Consider the following 15169-nt stretch of genomic DNA (forward strand, 5'->3'; position numbering starts at 1 on the left):
GCTTGTGTGCATGGATCAGCCCTGGGTTCTTGAATGGTTGAAAAGAACCCCGGACTGCTGGCTGCAGAGGGAGGGAAATCATGCAGTGCTTTGGGAACAGGGAATGAAGGCGGATTGGAGAATTGTGTTCCAGGAAGGACTGACAGGGGTTACTGCAAAGTGCCAGACTGAGGTGTGGAAGTAATTCCTACCGATGCTCGCATCTAGTTGCTGACGAATAAAATTTACAAATGACTTTTAAAACTGCTTCCTGCAGCAGCAAGGGCTGTTATTGTCACATCGATTTTAAAATTAAACGCTATGGAATTTTTCTGCTTTAATGAGAAGGCTGAGCCAACTAGTAAACAAAGTAATGATTAAAGCAATTAAAAGAGTAGAAATGAGAAATAAAGTAGCAAAGTTCCTCCTAATCCTTAACCCAAACAGGCAGATTTGGCTGATAGACCAAAAAAAAAAAAAAAAAAAGATGCTTGTTTATCCTAAGGTAATATTCTTGAGGAGCACTTCTCACTATGAGTAAGCCTGTCCTTTGCTAAGAGGCGAAAAGTCAATTAGTAATGTCATTTGTTTAAAAATCTGCCCACACCTGGTTCTCATTTGTCCTCCAGCTGAGAAACCAAAGACAACTTTTTATTGCTTGTGGTCAAACAGCAAGTTCATTTCGCCCCAGGATGATCAAACAACCAGCCTCTCTCTGCCTGAGAAGAGTTGCCTTTCACTTTCAACTTGTTCAATCATCATTAACTCTGAAAATTGTCACATTCCATTTGTGCAATGAAAATTTCACCAGCGGTGACTGTTTGGGTGAAGTCTGTGTCAGCGAGGCCCTAAATCTTGTAGAGCACCTCACACATTCTCAAGGTCATTTGCCCTATTTCCTGGTTTAATGACAGTGGCCTGAGACTCTGGAGACAGGCTGTGACTGGACATCGGCAACTTTGAAGAAGCTTCTGTGTGTAGGTACATGTTACCTTCTCTACAATCAGAAAGGTTTACCCAGTGATTTGACACATACATGATATTAGAAAAACCAAGGTGTGTGTACACATATATGCATGTGCACAGACATGAATAGTCCTCTCTTTTTTGTTATCTAGTATGTGAATATACAAGGGATTTTTACCACGCCCAAATGAAAGTTTCTTTCTGGAAGATGGCAGTCAAGAAGACTATTGGGTAGAATCCATTCAAGGGCAGGATTTTCTCACTCTGGGAAGCCAGCTCTCTTAAGGGAAGCTGCAATATCAAATTGGGGAGATTCCAAGATGTTTCTGGAAAGAAGTAGGCTCCTTTTAACTTTTGCCATTGAGCTTGGGAAATTATCTCGTTTGTTAGTTCATTAAATTTCCCCTTCTCCAGGGGCGTTGTGAAATGTTAAATCTCAGGGAATCTGGCCCAGGGCCAGGCACTCCTGACAGGCACTCTACAAATACGAATTTTTAAAAGTAGATGTTGGTGGTAAGATGGCTAAATTAAGATCACTTGATGCAGAGTCTTAAGAAAAGTATAGAGTCTGTTGGGATAGGTCAAATAAATTTTGTGCCATTTGGCTCCTATTTGGAGTCCTGATCAAATCTTCAAGGTCAAAACCAAGAGAATGTGCATACAGAGTGCTCCAGAACTGTCAGTGCCTTGGCACCACACATTTAATTGGTCTCCAAGTAGGTTTTTTGATTTCTAGTTCCAGTTCTAACTATAGGTGTCGCTGGGGTAGCTGCCAGAATATGGATATAATTTGTAAGTCTAGATTGCAGGCCCAATATCTTAGTCCTTTTCTTTTTCTTTTTTGCCTTTTTAAAAAATTAATTTTATTGTAGTAGTGATATACAGAGGAGTTACAGTTACAGATGTCTTAGTCCCTTCCTAATAGCTCTACCCCACAATATGTTAAAAATATTTGTTTATTTTTATAAATATCCAGTTTTTAATTGACTAGTAGAATTTGACAGTAGAAGAAACAGAAGAGTCTGATATTTCCCACTTCCCAATTCTTTTGATTAATACCACAGTAGCTCTTGGGTCTAAATATGAATTCTGTGTCTCTGGAAACACAAAAAATGTTCTGCCGTGTGTGTGTGTGTGTGTGTGTGTGTGTGTGTGTGTGTGTGTGTGTGTGTGTGTGTGTGTGTGTGTATGTGTGTGTGTGTGTCCTATGATTTTAATGACTGGGTAGACAGATGGCCTTTTCAAAAAATATATGATTTTATTATTATTAAGGTGTTATACAAAGGGGTTACTGACAGACTGCCTTTTAAGAAAAGAAATTCCATCCGGGTACCAGTGGCTCATGCTTGTAATCCTAGCTACTCAGGAGGTTGAGATCTAAGGATCGAAGTTCAAAGCCAGCTTGGGCAGGAAAGTCCATGAGATTCTTATCTCCAATTAACCACCAGAAAACCATAAGTGACACCATGGTTCAAAGTGGTAGAGTGCTATCCTTGAGAGAAAAAGCTCAGGGACAGTGCCTAGGCCCTGAGTTCAAGACCTATAATCTAGAAAAAAATAAAATAAAGAAAAATAATGAAAAGAGATTATTGCCACTTGCCAGTGGCTCACACCTTTAATCCTAGCTACTTAGGAGGCTGAGATCTGAGGACCATGCTTTGAAGCCAGCCTCGGCAGGAAACTCTGTAAGACTCTTCTCTCCAATTAACCACCCCAAAACCAGAAGTGGAGCTGTGGCTCAAGCAATACAGTGCTAGCCATGAGTTCAAGTCCCAGGAGTGGACACACACACACACACACACACACACACACACACACACACACACACACACACACACACACACACACACACATTCGAATTTAGAGTTAGCTGGAAAAAGGTTGTGAATAATTTCCCAGGAAAGGTAGTTTTTATTCAAACACTTCTTCATGTGCCCTGAATTATTGTTTTATATCAAGTAATTTAAAGAGGTAGGTCACTTACCCATGGTTACAGAACCCAAGAAGTCTAGGTCAAAACTCCATTGTACTATGCAGCTATATTTTCTCCTGGAAACCTTTTAGGAAATGCAATCTATTCAAGTTGGACAAATGGTGTGCAGAGAGACCATACCTCCAAATTTCCTTTTTACCTTCAGCTTGTTTCTTTTATTTTCTTGTCTCCCCTTTATGGAGGTGAGATGCCCTCTGTTGCTTGGTGATCTCTCTCTCTCTCTGTGTCTGTTTTACATACACTCATGCACACTATATCAAGTTATTACCGTGCCTCAGTGACATTGTGCAGGGTTTCAGGGTATGTGTAACCCAGACATAAAAGCAGACATCATTTGCTCATTACAGCTAAGTTTGCAGGACATGCCCCACTTACTGACCTCCACTAACGGCCTGGGTTTGCGCTCGACTGCAAACCTGAAGTGGCAGAGTTCACAGTAGCTGGTGTTTGAGGATGACAACCAATGCTCCAGGCAGCTCCGATGAATTGTCCCCAAGGTCCCAGTACATTCACATGGAGAAAGCAAGTCCTCTTGGCTGCTGCCCTCATGGCAGATCCTGCACATTGGCCGGTCATTGAAGGGGCTGCAAGAGAAGGAGGGGCATCTGCTTGTCACTGGGCTGTGACCCACTACCATGTGGAAGGCCTCTGTGTCCTTTGGGCCCTCCCCAAGGCTAGCTGTTCAGAATAGATATTCGCTTTAACTTAAGGCCCTTTAGATGCTAACACTGGACTTTGGCCATGAGACTGGTGACCCTTGATAAATCAGGGTGCTTGGGCCATCTACTTTACCTATCTAAAGAAATAAGGACTAGCCAGATGTGGCTCAGGGCCAAAAGATAAATGAAAATAAGCAATTTTTTGTACTGGTCCTGTGACCTGAACTCTGGTCCAGAGCTCTGTTGCTGGGCTGTTATGCTCAAGGCTAGTACTCTACCACTTGAGCCACAGCTCCACTTCGGCTTTTTTATGTGGTTAACTAGAGATAGATGTCTCATAGATGTTCCTGCCTGAACTGTCTTGAACCGTGATCTTCAGATGTCAGCCTCCTGAGTAGCTAGGATTATAGGCATGAGTCACCAGTGCCTGGCTTGCAATGCATTGATTTTTCACCTTGAACATAAATAAGGCTTAGGTAAAGTGCCAACAAAAAATAGAAGTAGCTCCTTATTATTAAGAATAGAAGTTCTACCTGGGCATCAGTGGCCCATGCCTGTAATCCTAGCTACTCAGGAGGCTGAGATCTGAAGATCACAGTTCAAAGACAATCCAGGTAGGAAAATCTGTGTGTCTCTTATCTCCAATGAACCACAAAAAAGCCAAACTGGAGCTGTGGCTCAAGTGGTAAAGTGCTAGCCTTGAGCACAAAGAGGCTCAGGGACAGCACCCAGAGCCTGAGTTCAAGCCCTAGGACTAGCAAAAGAAAAAAAAAAAAGGACACAACTTCTTTTGAAAGGACACCAATTGTAGTTTCTAGACAAAATGTATCTCTTCAACAAGGCTAGGACACTTGTATACCGAAAGGTTCTTTTCATTTCTCCTTTCAATACTGTGGAGAATAAGAGCAAGAAATTGAACCTAGCAACCAACCCTGGAGCCACCACACAGAGCTGCAAACTGAGTCAGGCACAAAGCTGGGACTTTGAGCCTTTGGAAGTGCTTTCTGGGATGCTAAAGTGTCTATACTGAAAGTGAAAAGTGAATATGTACAACTCTAGTCTTACTACATTTAGGGTTCTGATTTTGAAAAAAAAAACAATTCTTGTACATGTCATAAAGGCAAATAGTATAACTAACTGTTTCCAGTGCAGGCCCTTCCACCCACTGCCTGACTCACATCCCAGCTCTGAGACTTATCTGCTGGCTAACTTTGGGTAAGCAACTTCACCTCCCTGCACCTTCAGTCTCTTAATCTCTAAAATGAGTACAAAGAATGATGCCTTCCCGATTGTGACTGTGAGGATGAGTAAAGATAGTTCAGATCAGAAGTTTAGAATAGGGGTCTGCACATAGCAAATGCCTTGTTAATGTTAGCTAGTGTCACTTGTGGAAAGACTCAGACCAGGGAAGGTCAAATAACAGGACCCTCACCACACAACGTCCATGGTCCATGGAAGGATCCAACTGACATAGAAGCTCTACCTCTCAATGACTACTGGGTCCTTTAGAAGACTATCCTCCTCTCGACTGACATCTTTCTATGTTGCTTTTATTATCCTTTGCTGAACATTAGAGTGCGTGTGTGTGTGAGTGTGTGTGTGCGTGTGCGCGTGCACACGTGCTGGTCCTCAGGTATGAACTCAGGGCCTACACACTTTCCTTGAGCTTCTTTTGCTCAAGGCTAGCGCTCTACCACTTGAGTCACAGCTCCACGTCTGGATTTACTGACAGTTTATTGGACATAAGTCTCATACTTTTTCCTGCTAGGGCTGGCTTTGAACTATGATCCTCAGATCTCAGCCTCCTGAGTAGCTAGGAATATAGACATGACCCACTGGTGCCCAGCAGAATGTTAAAGTATGATCACGACCATCCTAAGATCAGCTTCCTCATACATCTACTCTCTTTTCTCCTCATATCCCTGAAAGATTACAATGACTTAGGTTCTTGACCCATCACTTTCTTTAACACTATCTCTGATCCACATGGAAACACTGCTGTTTCCCAGATGCCAGCTAGAATGTTCCTCAGATCGAGTGAAGGTTAGAATGGAATTAATATAAAGGATTTCCCTCCCACTTGTCCCCAAAGACCCACTCATGCTCAAGGCAGGGAAAGAAATGTGACAGAGTTGACTTTTTTCCTCTGGGCCTTCTTCATTTGCTTTGAGCCAAACATACATATGAGAAAATCTGCAACATTGTGCTGCACATTACTAAGTAGTAAGACAGCCAGTAAAAAATGCCCAATAGACAGACAGACAGAGACAGACATTGAATCACAGGTCTTGGTCAGTTCAACCCAGCCTGGACTTCCTGATCACCCAAAGTGACTGATGGCTGCTAGGGTACTCGGTGCACACAAGTCATCCAGTCTCATAGTGATGTTCACCACCTCACTGTGCTCCAAGTCCTAACTGTGAGAAGTACTCTAGAAGTGAGAAATATATATTTTACATTATTTTCTCTTTTTCTTTTGTGGAATCCACATGGATATTAAATAGCAGGCATGTAGACACTATTTACAGTGTATCTGGCTAGGATTCCATGTCTAAAGGCCATCATAGACATCTGATGCCGCCAGTAGGCTTGCTACAGGCACCTGTGGGGAACCTGCAGGCCTATGTCTGTACAAGAGCAACTAACTGACCACTCACACTTAGGTAAGTGGTCAAAGTGTCCTCTTTTCAGGGCCAGAAGTTTCAGTGCTGACACTTAGAGGCAAGTCTGGTAGTGATACAAATGTTAAATTCATAGGTCAAGAGTCCCATTTACTACTTCTGAAAGAAAGCTGGAGAGGCCAAGGAACAACTATTAGCTTGGCAGCCTACAGCTCGCAGGCTACTACTGGGCCACAGAGGCATAAGATTATGATGACTCCCAGGAACCAAGTGGTCTCTAAGCCATGCAGAGCTTCCATTCATCTGCTTTGTTCATCACATAGGAGAAAAAGTGGAAGTTTTGATGATCACTTTTGGAGTATGTGTGAAGAGCTACAGATGGGAGGTAGTCACAGAAAGTGGAGGAGGGGACAACAGATGCTGCCTTCTTTGAAAGGAAACCTGTCTGGGGAAGTGGCCCCCACCGTACATCCAGTGGGTGATGCTGAGCAACATGCACACTAGAATGCCATTTCAAAAGTTCTGCCACAAATCCAACCACTTTCACTTAGTTGTCTGAAAGCAGGTGCCTTCTCATTCTAGTCTAACAAAGGGCTACTTCTGTTAGCTACTGGAGACAAGTGTTATTACCATAGTAACGTCACAATAACAAATGTAAAGCAAGTAACCCCACTTGAGAGATCCTTCTCCAAATGGCTCTCTGCAAGGGTGACTTCAAGCAAAATACTCAACAGTGTGAATTTAGCTTTATGCCCTATTGCTATAGAAATGGTGACGACAGGACCTATGTACCCTTTCTTCCCCCAGAGTCCCCTCTCATCTGACACAAAGACCTGAGCATTAATTGAATTCCCTTTGGCATTTTCCATCTGACAAAGAGTTCTCTGGATCAATTATAGATTCATTTATTTCAAACGTGGTACTACCTCTGGGTGGCAAGAGTCCGCACTACTGTTGACAGCAACTGCCCGTCCTTGGCTGAAACTTGCATGACATACTGTGGCTGCCCATTCACGAGGCTGCCACAATCCTCCACGGTCTTCACCACAGGCGCAGCTGAGCTGGTGCAATCTGGCAGGACCTCAGGCAGGTGACTGCAGCGGCTGGTTGTCATGGCAACCGACAGCAATTACTCTGCTAATGGCTTCCACATTCATAGAGGATTTCCATCTGAGAGAAATCAGAAAATAGTTTACTTGGGTAGGGTGGTTAATAGAAGGAGGAGAATAATAGGCCACTAGCATCGTGGTATTATTATTTAATAAAAATATTGGGGTAGCTCAGATGTATCACATTATCTTGTTATCATTTACGACAAGCATGTATGCACATGCCTGCCCGACACACGTGCCTGCACCCCACAAGAAACAGAGGATGTGATGCTGAACAGACAGCAGACATGACTGTAAGCATTCAGGAGCCCTGCTTTCTATGAAGGATGGAAGGCCGGCTCTGAGGCCTAAATCTAAAGAGAAGACAGTAGTTCTTGCTGCACCAGAGAAGCAATATGTCTTTGTTGACACTCTGTGAAAGTTACTAGAGTTCTTATTAAAACAGTTTACAACTATTTTTTTCGTGTAAGCAATTTATTCTCCATGCAGCTTCATTCTGACATACTGGGATTAAAAACAGGGAGAGAGAAAGCAAGGACTTGGCCAAGAGGCATATTCTAGGGAAAACCTGCCAAACACATATCAATCAATTATTGTCCCACCTTTCTGAATTTTGCCTTGTGTCTCATAGTACAATTACTACTGAACACCTCCTGAAAACAAACTTCCTCTAAAAAGTTAACCCCTGTCTTAAACGGTCACTCATGAAATGATCAGTTACTGAGGTTTGAACTCAGAGCTTTGCACTTGTTAGGCAAGTGCTCTACCACCTAACCACACACCCAATCCTATTTTTTTTTCTTCAAATGGACATTAAAACAAATACAGTGGCATTGAATTTTATACTGGTTTGTATACTACCTAAAATCCAAGAGTACTCACATCATCATAAGGAAACATGAAAGAGAATGTTAGAAAGTGACAAATGAGATCTCTATTACCAATTACAAATAATCTATTCTCACTGATCATGGCCTTAACATCCCTGATAGACTCTATCATATAAACTTGAAGGAACTCTGTTCTTTTGTTTGGGGGGGGGCCCTGTTGTGGGGCCTGAACTCTGGGCTTGGGCACTGTCCCTCAGCTCTTCAGCTCAAGGCTAGTGCTCTACCACTTGAGCCACAGTGCCACTTCTGGCTTTTTTCTTTTTTTGCTTATGTGGTGCTGAGGAATTGAACCCAGGGCCTTAGGCATGCAAGGCAAGCACTCTACCACTGAGCCACCTTCCCAGCCCCGGAACTCTGTTCTTGATCTGTGTGGTACATAGGTAGCTAGTGACCTCAAATGCAAAGCCTTAAGACCCACTAAAGAAAGGAACCCCACTGTATCCAACAGTAGGTGGGTCAGTGTGTGATGCATAAGAAATAAAAACTTTTGAAGAAACTTGTGTCCAAAGGTGAGCCAATAGAGCCCTCAGGTTCTTTCTACCAGTCTTTTCACCTCAAGCTCCACAGGGCCTGGGCAAGGTTGGCAGTGTCAGGATTGGCTGATAGGTTAATGGCTTGAATTCATGTGACTAGTAGCATGGGTAGTCAATGCCCCAGTCAAAGTAAATTAAGACAACCTTGTCTTCCCTTACTCCCCACTCCAAGACGATATATATATATATTTTTTTGGGTGTCCGGTTGTGGGGCCTGAACTCTGGGCCTGGGCGCTGTCCCTCAGCTCTTCAGCTCAAGGCTAGCACTCTACCACTTGAGCCACAGCGCCACTTCCGGCTTTTTTCTTTTTGTTTATGTGGTGCTGAGGAGTCGAACCCAGGGCCTCAGGCATGCAAGGCAAGCGCTCTACCACTGAGCCACCTTCCCAGCCCTCCAAGACGATATTTAGGACTTCTCATTTGTTTCCTCCCACATTTTTGTCTCTATGTATTACATTTGACTTGATCTATAATAGTCTGGAAAACAGGACAACTTCTGTCATGATGTACATCACACGGGCATTCTCAGTTCAGTACTTTTCAAGTCAGTGTTTCCAGGTGAACCTGAGTATACAGTTTCCTTCTTGTCAAGCACACGCTGAGCTGGCATGGTGTCCTGAGACAAGTGAACGTAATCATCATCCCCTCCTTGCTGCTGAGATGTCTCCTTGCTGTAAAGATATCTAGCTGGCCTGCATCCAGAAGCCTCTCTTTCCCACATGCTTCGTGGCCACAAGTCCACACGGGTTGGGCAAATGTCTCTACCCAGTAGCCCTCTGGAACCCACAGTGGGAAGAGACCTTGCATACGGGGCTCTGCTCCATAATGAGACATGCAGCACAGGCAGGGGCAGTTCCACCCATGCTATTTTACTACGCTAGTATTGAATATTCAAAGAAACACAGACACAGAGGTGGCTGGTACACAGGGTACAGTTTTGTTTTTTAAATAAGATCTGTTGCTTTATTGTACCTTACAAATGAGAGAAATGAACATCATAGAAAGAAAACAATAAAACTCACTGAGATAATCGCTATATATATGTATACATTTGGGTCGATTAAAAATGTCTTTTGGGCAGAATCGGCAGGGTAGAGTGTGTAGCTAGGATCAGAGTCCTTTCTTTTTTCCTCTTTTAAACAGAGTGAAAGTAGCTCTCAGGCCAGGAAACAAAAGGATATTAAGAGATGATCCTCTTCTAAAACTGTGTAAGTCCCTCCTCTAGCCTATGCTGACAAAACCCCATTGACATGATTTTAAATTCTCATAATGCCTCCCAGCCACAAAGTGCAGCTTCCTGGCACAGCTCTCTTGCTTCACAAGGCAGTCATAGATAAAGAGCCAGGGGTGTGTTGGCAGGAAAAGCAGACACAGTGACCTTCTTGCCTCATGGAATCATTATGTCTGGATGCACTCTGAGAATCTATTTTCGGGTTTTGTATAACTCAGCTCAGAGGGCCAGAAGCTTCCTCCCTATGCTAGATGGAACCACAGGGGGCTGGGAGAGGGAAGGGGTGTGAACTGGGAGGGGTGTGGTGTGTCAATGGAACCAGGCTCTCCGGCGGTAGGCAACACCGCTTGGGCACATTTGCTCACTTACATTAGGTCCTCATCAAAGAAAGTCTAAATGTGTGATCTAAATCCACAATAAAATGCCCTTAAAATGTTCTAAAAGCAGAGCCGCCTTTAGGCTCATTTCATATCTGTAATTTCCCTTCTAGATGATGCACTTCATTTCACAAGCAAAGGGGTATCATCAGCTACCTGATCTCTCATTCTCTTTGCAGAGGGTACTGAGCACTGAGTTAGACAAAAAGGGACACAAGGTCCTGGACGAGTGGCTCAGTGATAGTGTTTGCCTAGCAAGAACAAGGCCATGAGTCCAAACCCTAGTATTGCCAAAAAATAAAAAATAAAAAAAATACGTCAAAGGGGACAAAAGAAACTCACCCCTTCTCCTCCAAGCTATCTAGCTCCTCTTGTGCCATCTCTGCAGAAGCTTGTACCCAAGAGCCTTTAAGCCCTCACTCAACCTAGGACCAAGCTGAATGATATTCCTTCCAATGCAATCCTGCCTGAAGAACACACCAGACATCTTCTATATACCACACACTAGAATATATTATTATTGTTGTTATTATTATTATTTTGGTTGGTTGTGAGGCTTGAACTCTCGGCTTGGGCATGTCCCTGTGCTCTTCAGCTCAAGGCCAGCTCTCTACCACTTGAGCCACAGCACCACTTCCAGATTTCTAGTGGTTTATAAGAGTCTCATGGCCTTTCTTCCCAGGGCAGGCTTTGAACCCTGACCCTCAGATCTCAGCTTCCTGAGTAGCTAGGATTACAGGCGTGAACCACCAGCACTAGAATACCTTTGACATACAAAGAGTGGTGTGTCAGCACTGAGTCCCAACCATCCTAAAAGAATACTGTGAATTAACAATGGGGTGGTAGGGATTACCCAGAGCATGGGCATGCTTGATCAGTGTAAGGATGGCTGAGTTGGTCCAGTTTCTCAGGATGGATCAAGTCATCTTCTCAAGGAGAAGAGGAGGGGAAGAAGCTCATTATATCCTGATCTTGGTGAGAAGGAAGGCCAGAAGCTGAGATGTAGGGATGGGGAAGACAGGAGTGGACCTGCAGACTGGATACACCAATTGGCATGCATATGTTGCACATAGGGCAGTGACAAATGGCCCCTTGCATTTCTGTGTCTTGTTCAGAGCCACCTGGGAAAACAGCAGGCTGTTGTCTTGGACGCTACAAGGACTGCTAGTTTGTAGCCTGGTATTGTTCTTCCACTGATCTTTCTCCAAAAATTTCAAGCACCTTTTTTTTTTTTTAAATTGTTTTCTTATTAATATCAGTACACTTCTCCAGGAAAAGTAGCTTCCTCATTCATCCAAGAATTCCTCTCCCCAAGATTTCTCAGGACAAAGACACAGTGCTGGCAGACAGTAGAATAAATACAAACTTGATGTATCAAATCACAGCAGTAGGAAAGGTTCTGTGTTGGCTGAGTTTGATACCCTGTATAATTTCTTTCTCAAGCTGAGAATAAATCATGATTTGACATTGGCCAAACTCAGATTGCACACAGTGGGAAGAGGCGGAGCTGGTGGAACAGAAGGAGACAGTGAAAAGAGAAGAGGTGGCTAAATTAAAGACAGCCTGATTAGAGAACTGTTAAAGTAAAAAAGCCTGTCTGTCAAACTGCGACTCAGGAAAAGGACAGAATACAGATTTTAAAAAAGGGGGAGACCAACCTAATCTGCAGGTAATGATTGAGTTTCTGGAACAGTCATCCATTGGTAAGTGATCTCCATGAGAACATGGCTGGCATGATGAGGCTAGGTTCTCAGAACACAGGGGAATGGATGTAGATGTGTAGGAAAGCACATCTTTCTCACCTCTTCAATCCGTGTCAGCAGTCTACCAGCTGCGACCCTCTGCTAAACCTCCCTGAAGATAATAGAGTTAGGAAAAGGGCTCCGTTCTTCGAGACACAACACGTAAACCTTTGCGCTGGCTCACTAGCCCTACTGAAGTGAAGTCATTTGGCCTCTCAGACTGTCCTGATTATATGAAATTAAGGTATTATATTTCCTGAGCCACGTTACCTGGTTGGTTGTACAGCTTAAAATGTTTTAAAGTAAGTTTTTCCATTCTATAGCATAGTACCTAAGGCTAAGAAACTTTAAAAACAAAAAGAGATGTTTATGGAACTCGTAGTGTTGGAGGATGGAAGTACAGATAGTACGGCCCTGGTCTCATGAGGGCTTCTGAGGTATTCTGGTGGGAATCCATGCAGGAGACAGAGATCACACAGACAGGAAAAACCAGAGCTCTTTTAGAGCTCAAGCTCCCAGGAGAATCAGCTGGGACCTTACAAAACTTCCTTGCTGTCTCTAGAAGGCGGTATCACCAGTGACCTGATCACCTCCCACTAGGATCCATTTCTTCTTCATAACCACCCCCCTCCCCACACCTTCTTCTGATATTGAAACTTGAATTCAGGACTTTGCATTTGGCAGACTCTCTACTGTTTGAGTCATGCCAAAGCCCTTTGTTGCTTTAATTATTTTTTCATGTAGGTCTCCTATTTTTGCCCAGGGCCTACCTCAGATTGCAATCCCCCTATCTACAACTTCTCAAGTAGCTGAGATGACAAGCACATGCACTACACCTGGCTTATTGATAACACGGGGTCTTGCTAACAATTTTTCCTGCAATGGGCTTGTACCATGATCATCCTGATCACTACTTCCCAAGTAGCTAGGATTATTGGCTACACTACTTAAAGGTTTGAATAACACATTGAATGCCTCATTGGAGACCAAGTTTCTATTAGGGATGAACGACATCTAAACCACAGCATAAAATAATACATATGACCATGCTTTTTAGGTTCCATATATCTAATTTGTGTGTGTGTGTGTGTGTGTTTTTTGGTGGTCATGGGACTTGAACTCTGGGCTTGGGTGCTGTCCCTGTGCTCTTCAGCTCAAGGCAAACACTCTACCACTTGAGCCACAGCACCACTTCCAGTTTTCTGGTGGTTTTTGGAGATAGGAGTCTCAAGGACTTTCCTGCCCAGGCTGGCTTTGAACCCTGATCCTCAGATCTCAGCTTCCTGAGTAGTTAGGATTATAGGCATGAGCCACCAGCCCCCGGCTTCTAGTTTGTGTTTTATATCCTTGTTCTTTTTCTAGTTTAGGTCACATTGCTAACTTTGGAATATGTGTGCTGGTAGTAGGGCCTGAACTCAGGTCCTTGAGCTGTCACTTGGAGGCTTGCTTGCTCCCCAGTGATACTTCATCATTTGAATTTCTTTCCTTTTCTCTTTCCTCTCCCCTCTCCTTTTCTCCCCTCCCCTTTTCTTTCCTCTCCTTTACTTTCTTTCTTTTCTTTCCTTTTTTTTTTGGTCCAAGACTGGAATTAGAGCTCTCGATTCGACACTTTTGCTCATTGTCTGATGTCTGACCACCTCAGCCATGTCTCCAACTCCTCACTGTTCCTTTAAATACTTCTGGTAAAAATGGTTTTGCTTCTATGCCTTTTGGCTCCAACCAAGTGTACAAAATCTTTCAAGAACTTGTTAAATATTTTTAAGAGCTTTTTGTATAGGGCCCAGCTAGCTCAAAATTCTACTTTATTTCCTAAGGAAAAGTACAAGCCACCAAAGGAACTGGAATACAGAGATGGGAAGGCCTAGCATCTGTGCCTTTGGTAGTTCAGGGGAAGGAAACGGGGCCCTAAGTTGGAGGATATCAATGAGAAACCACCTTTTGGCTCCCACACTGTTCTTCATCATTAACACTGGTTCAGGACCCAGAAGCCTGACCTTTGCATGAGCCAATCTGCTTCAGACATAGGCTTTTCTTCCAGGGGCTGCATGCTCAGGGAACACAGCCTCCAGCCTCCTCTAATGAGATCAACGAGTGGGTAACACAAGCCAGTTAGTGAATGAAATCGGAAAAAATAGCAATAATGGCCTGTCCAGGAACCTTCCTCTTCTTCCAGTTAGCTTTGCAGACTACGAATTCTAAGAGCAGTCTCTGAGAACAGGAGTGGTCTTTGATAGAACATTTTCCTGGCTCTTCGGGCATGTTAAAACCAGACAGTGCACTGCATGGCTGATGAGCTCAGAGGATCTTGAATGTTTAGAGCACATGAGGAGAGATAGGATATCATACAGTGACCTTTCTTTCCAATGAAAATGGAGAAAATGACTAATTTCAAAGCCATTAGCATGTAAAAGCTGCCTATTTCTTTTGAGAACAGGACACAAAGGCTCTCCAAGGAGATTGCTGGGACATGATTACCAGCAACACAGTAGTTTCCAAAAACACGCCAAGGAGTCTATTCACTGAGAGTGTGTAGTTAAAAAGTAGCTGCTTCATTAAACCTAAATAGCCATGGCAGGGCTGTGCTTACAGACCCACGCTTCCAAATTACACATTTTTTTTTTGGATGCTTCACTGACTTCATTATGTAGAGCACAAAGTTTGTCATTCCAAATCAAGTGACCATCTAACTCTTTATAAACATGTCTATCAGAAACTTGATGTGTCTGTAGAGAGAAACATTGGCTGACCCAATGATTTTTTTCTTTACAAAAAGAGACTTTCTATTTTCTGTTATGTAGAGAGCACAGTAAGCAGGTGAAATGTCTGTTTCTGAGTATGAAGGAGGCTTTGCTTGGGGGTGGGGAGGGAAAACAGCTCTTGAGATGTGGAAATCTGAACAAGGAACCACGGGGAAGAAGAAATCAGACTAGCATCAGACAAGATAGAAACTGTGGCACTTACTTAACATTGTTCCACTGTCCTAGTTGAAAGTTAGATTCAATTATTTATCTTTTCCTATCCATGTAATTAATGCTGATTCTAGCCACAAGAGGTACCAGAGATATC

General features: G+C 43.4%; 1 protein-coding gene across 2 annotated transcripts in view; it reads right to left on the bottom strand.

The window, feature by feature from the left end:
- Positions 1–15169, bottom strand: part of LOC138809143 (E3 ubiquitin-protein ligase MARCHF3) — a 152150-nt gene that overhangs the window by 35564 nt on the left and 101417 nt on the right. For both annotated transcript variants that reach the window (XM_069995568.1, XM_069995567.1), the window contains exons 2-3: positions 7145–7388; positions 3318–3522 (exon numbers count right to left, since the gene is read on the bottom strand). In XM_069995568.1, coding sequence (XP_069851669.1) covers positions 3318–3522; positions 7145–7332 — 393 coding nt within the window. In that variant the 5' untranslated portion in view covers positions 7333–7388. The remainder of the gene's footprint in view (positions 1–3317; positions 3523–7144; positions 7389–15169) is intronic.

Source organism: Dipodomys merriami, unplaced genomic scaffold (genome assembly GCF_024711535.1).
Source record: "Dipodomys merriami isolate MVZ:Mamm:240054 unplaced genomic scaffold, mDipMer1.0.p SCAF_487, whole genome shotgun sequence".
Classification (NCBI taxonomy): domain Eukaryota; kingdom Metazoa; phylum Chordata; class Mammalia; order Rodentia; family Heteromyidae; genus Dipodomys; species Dipodomys merriami.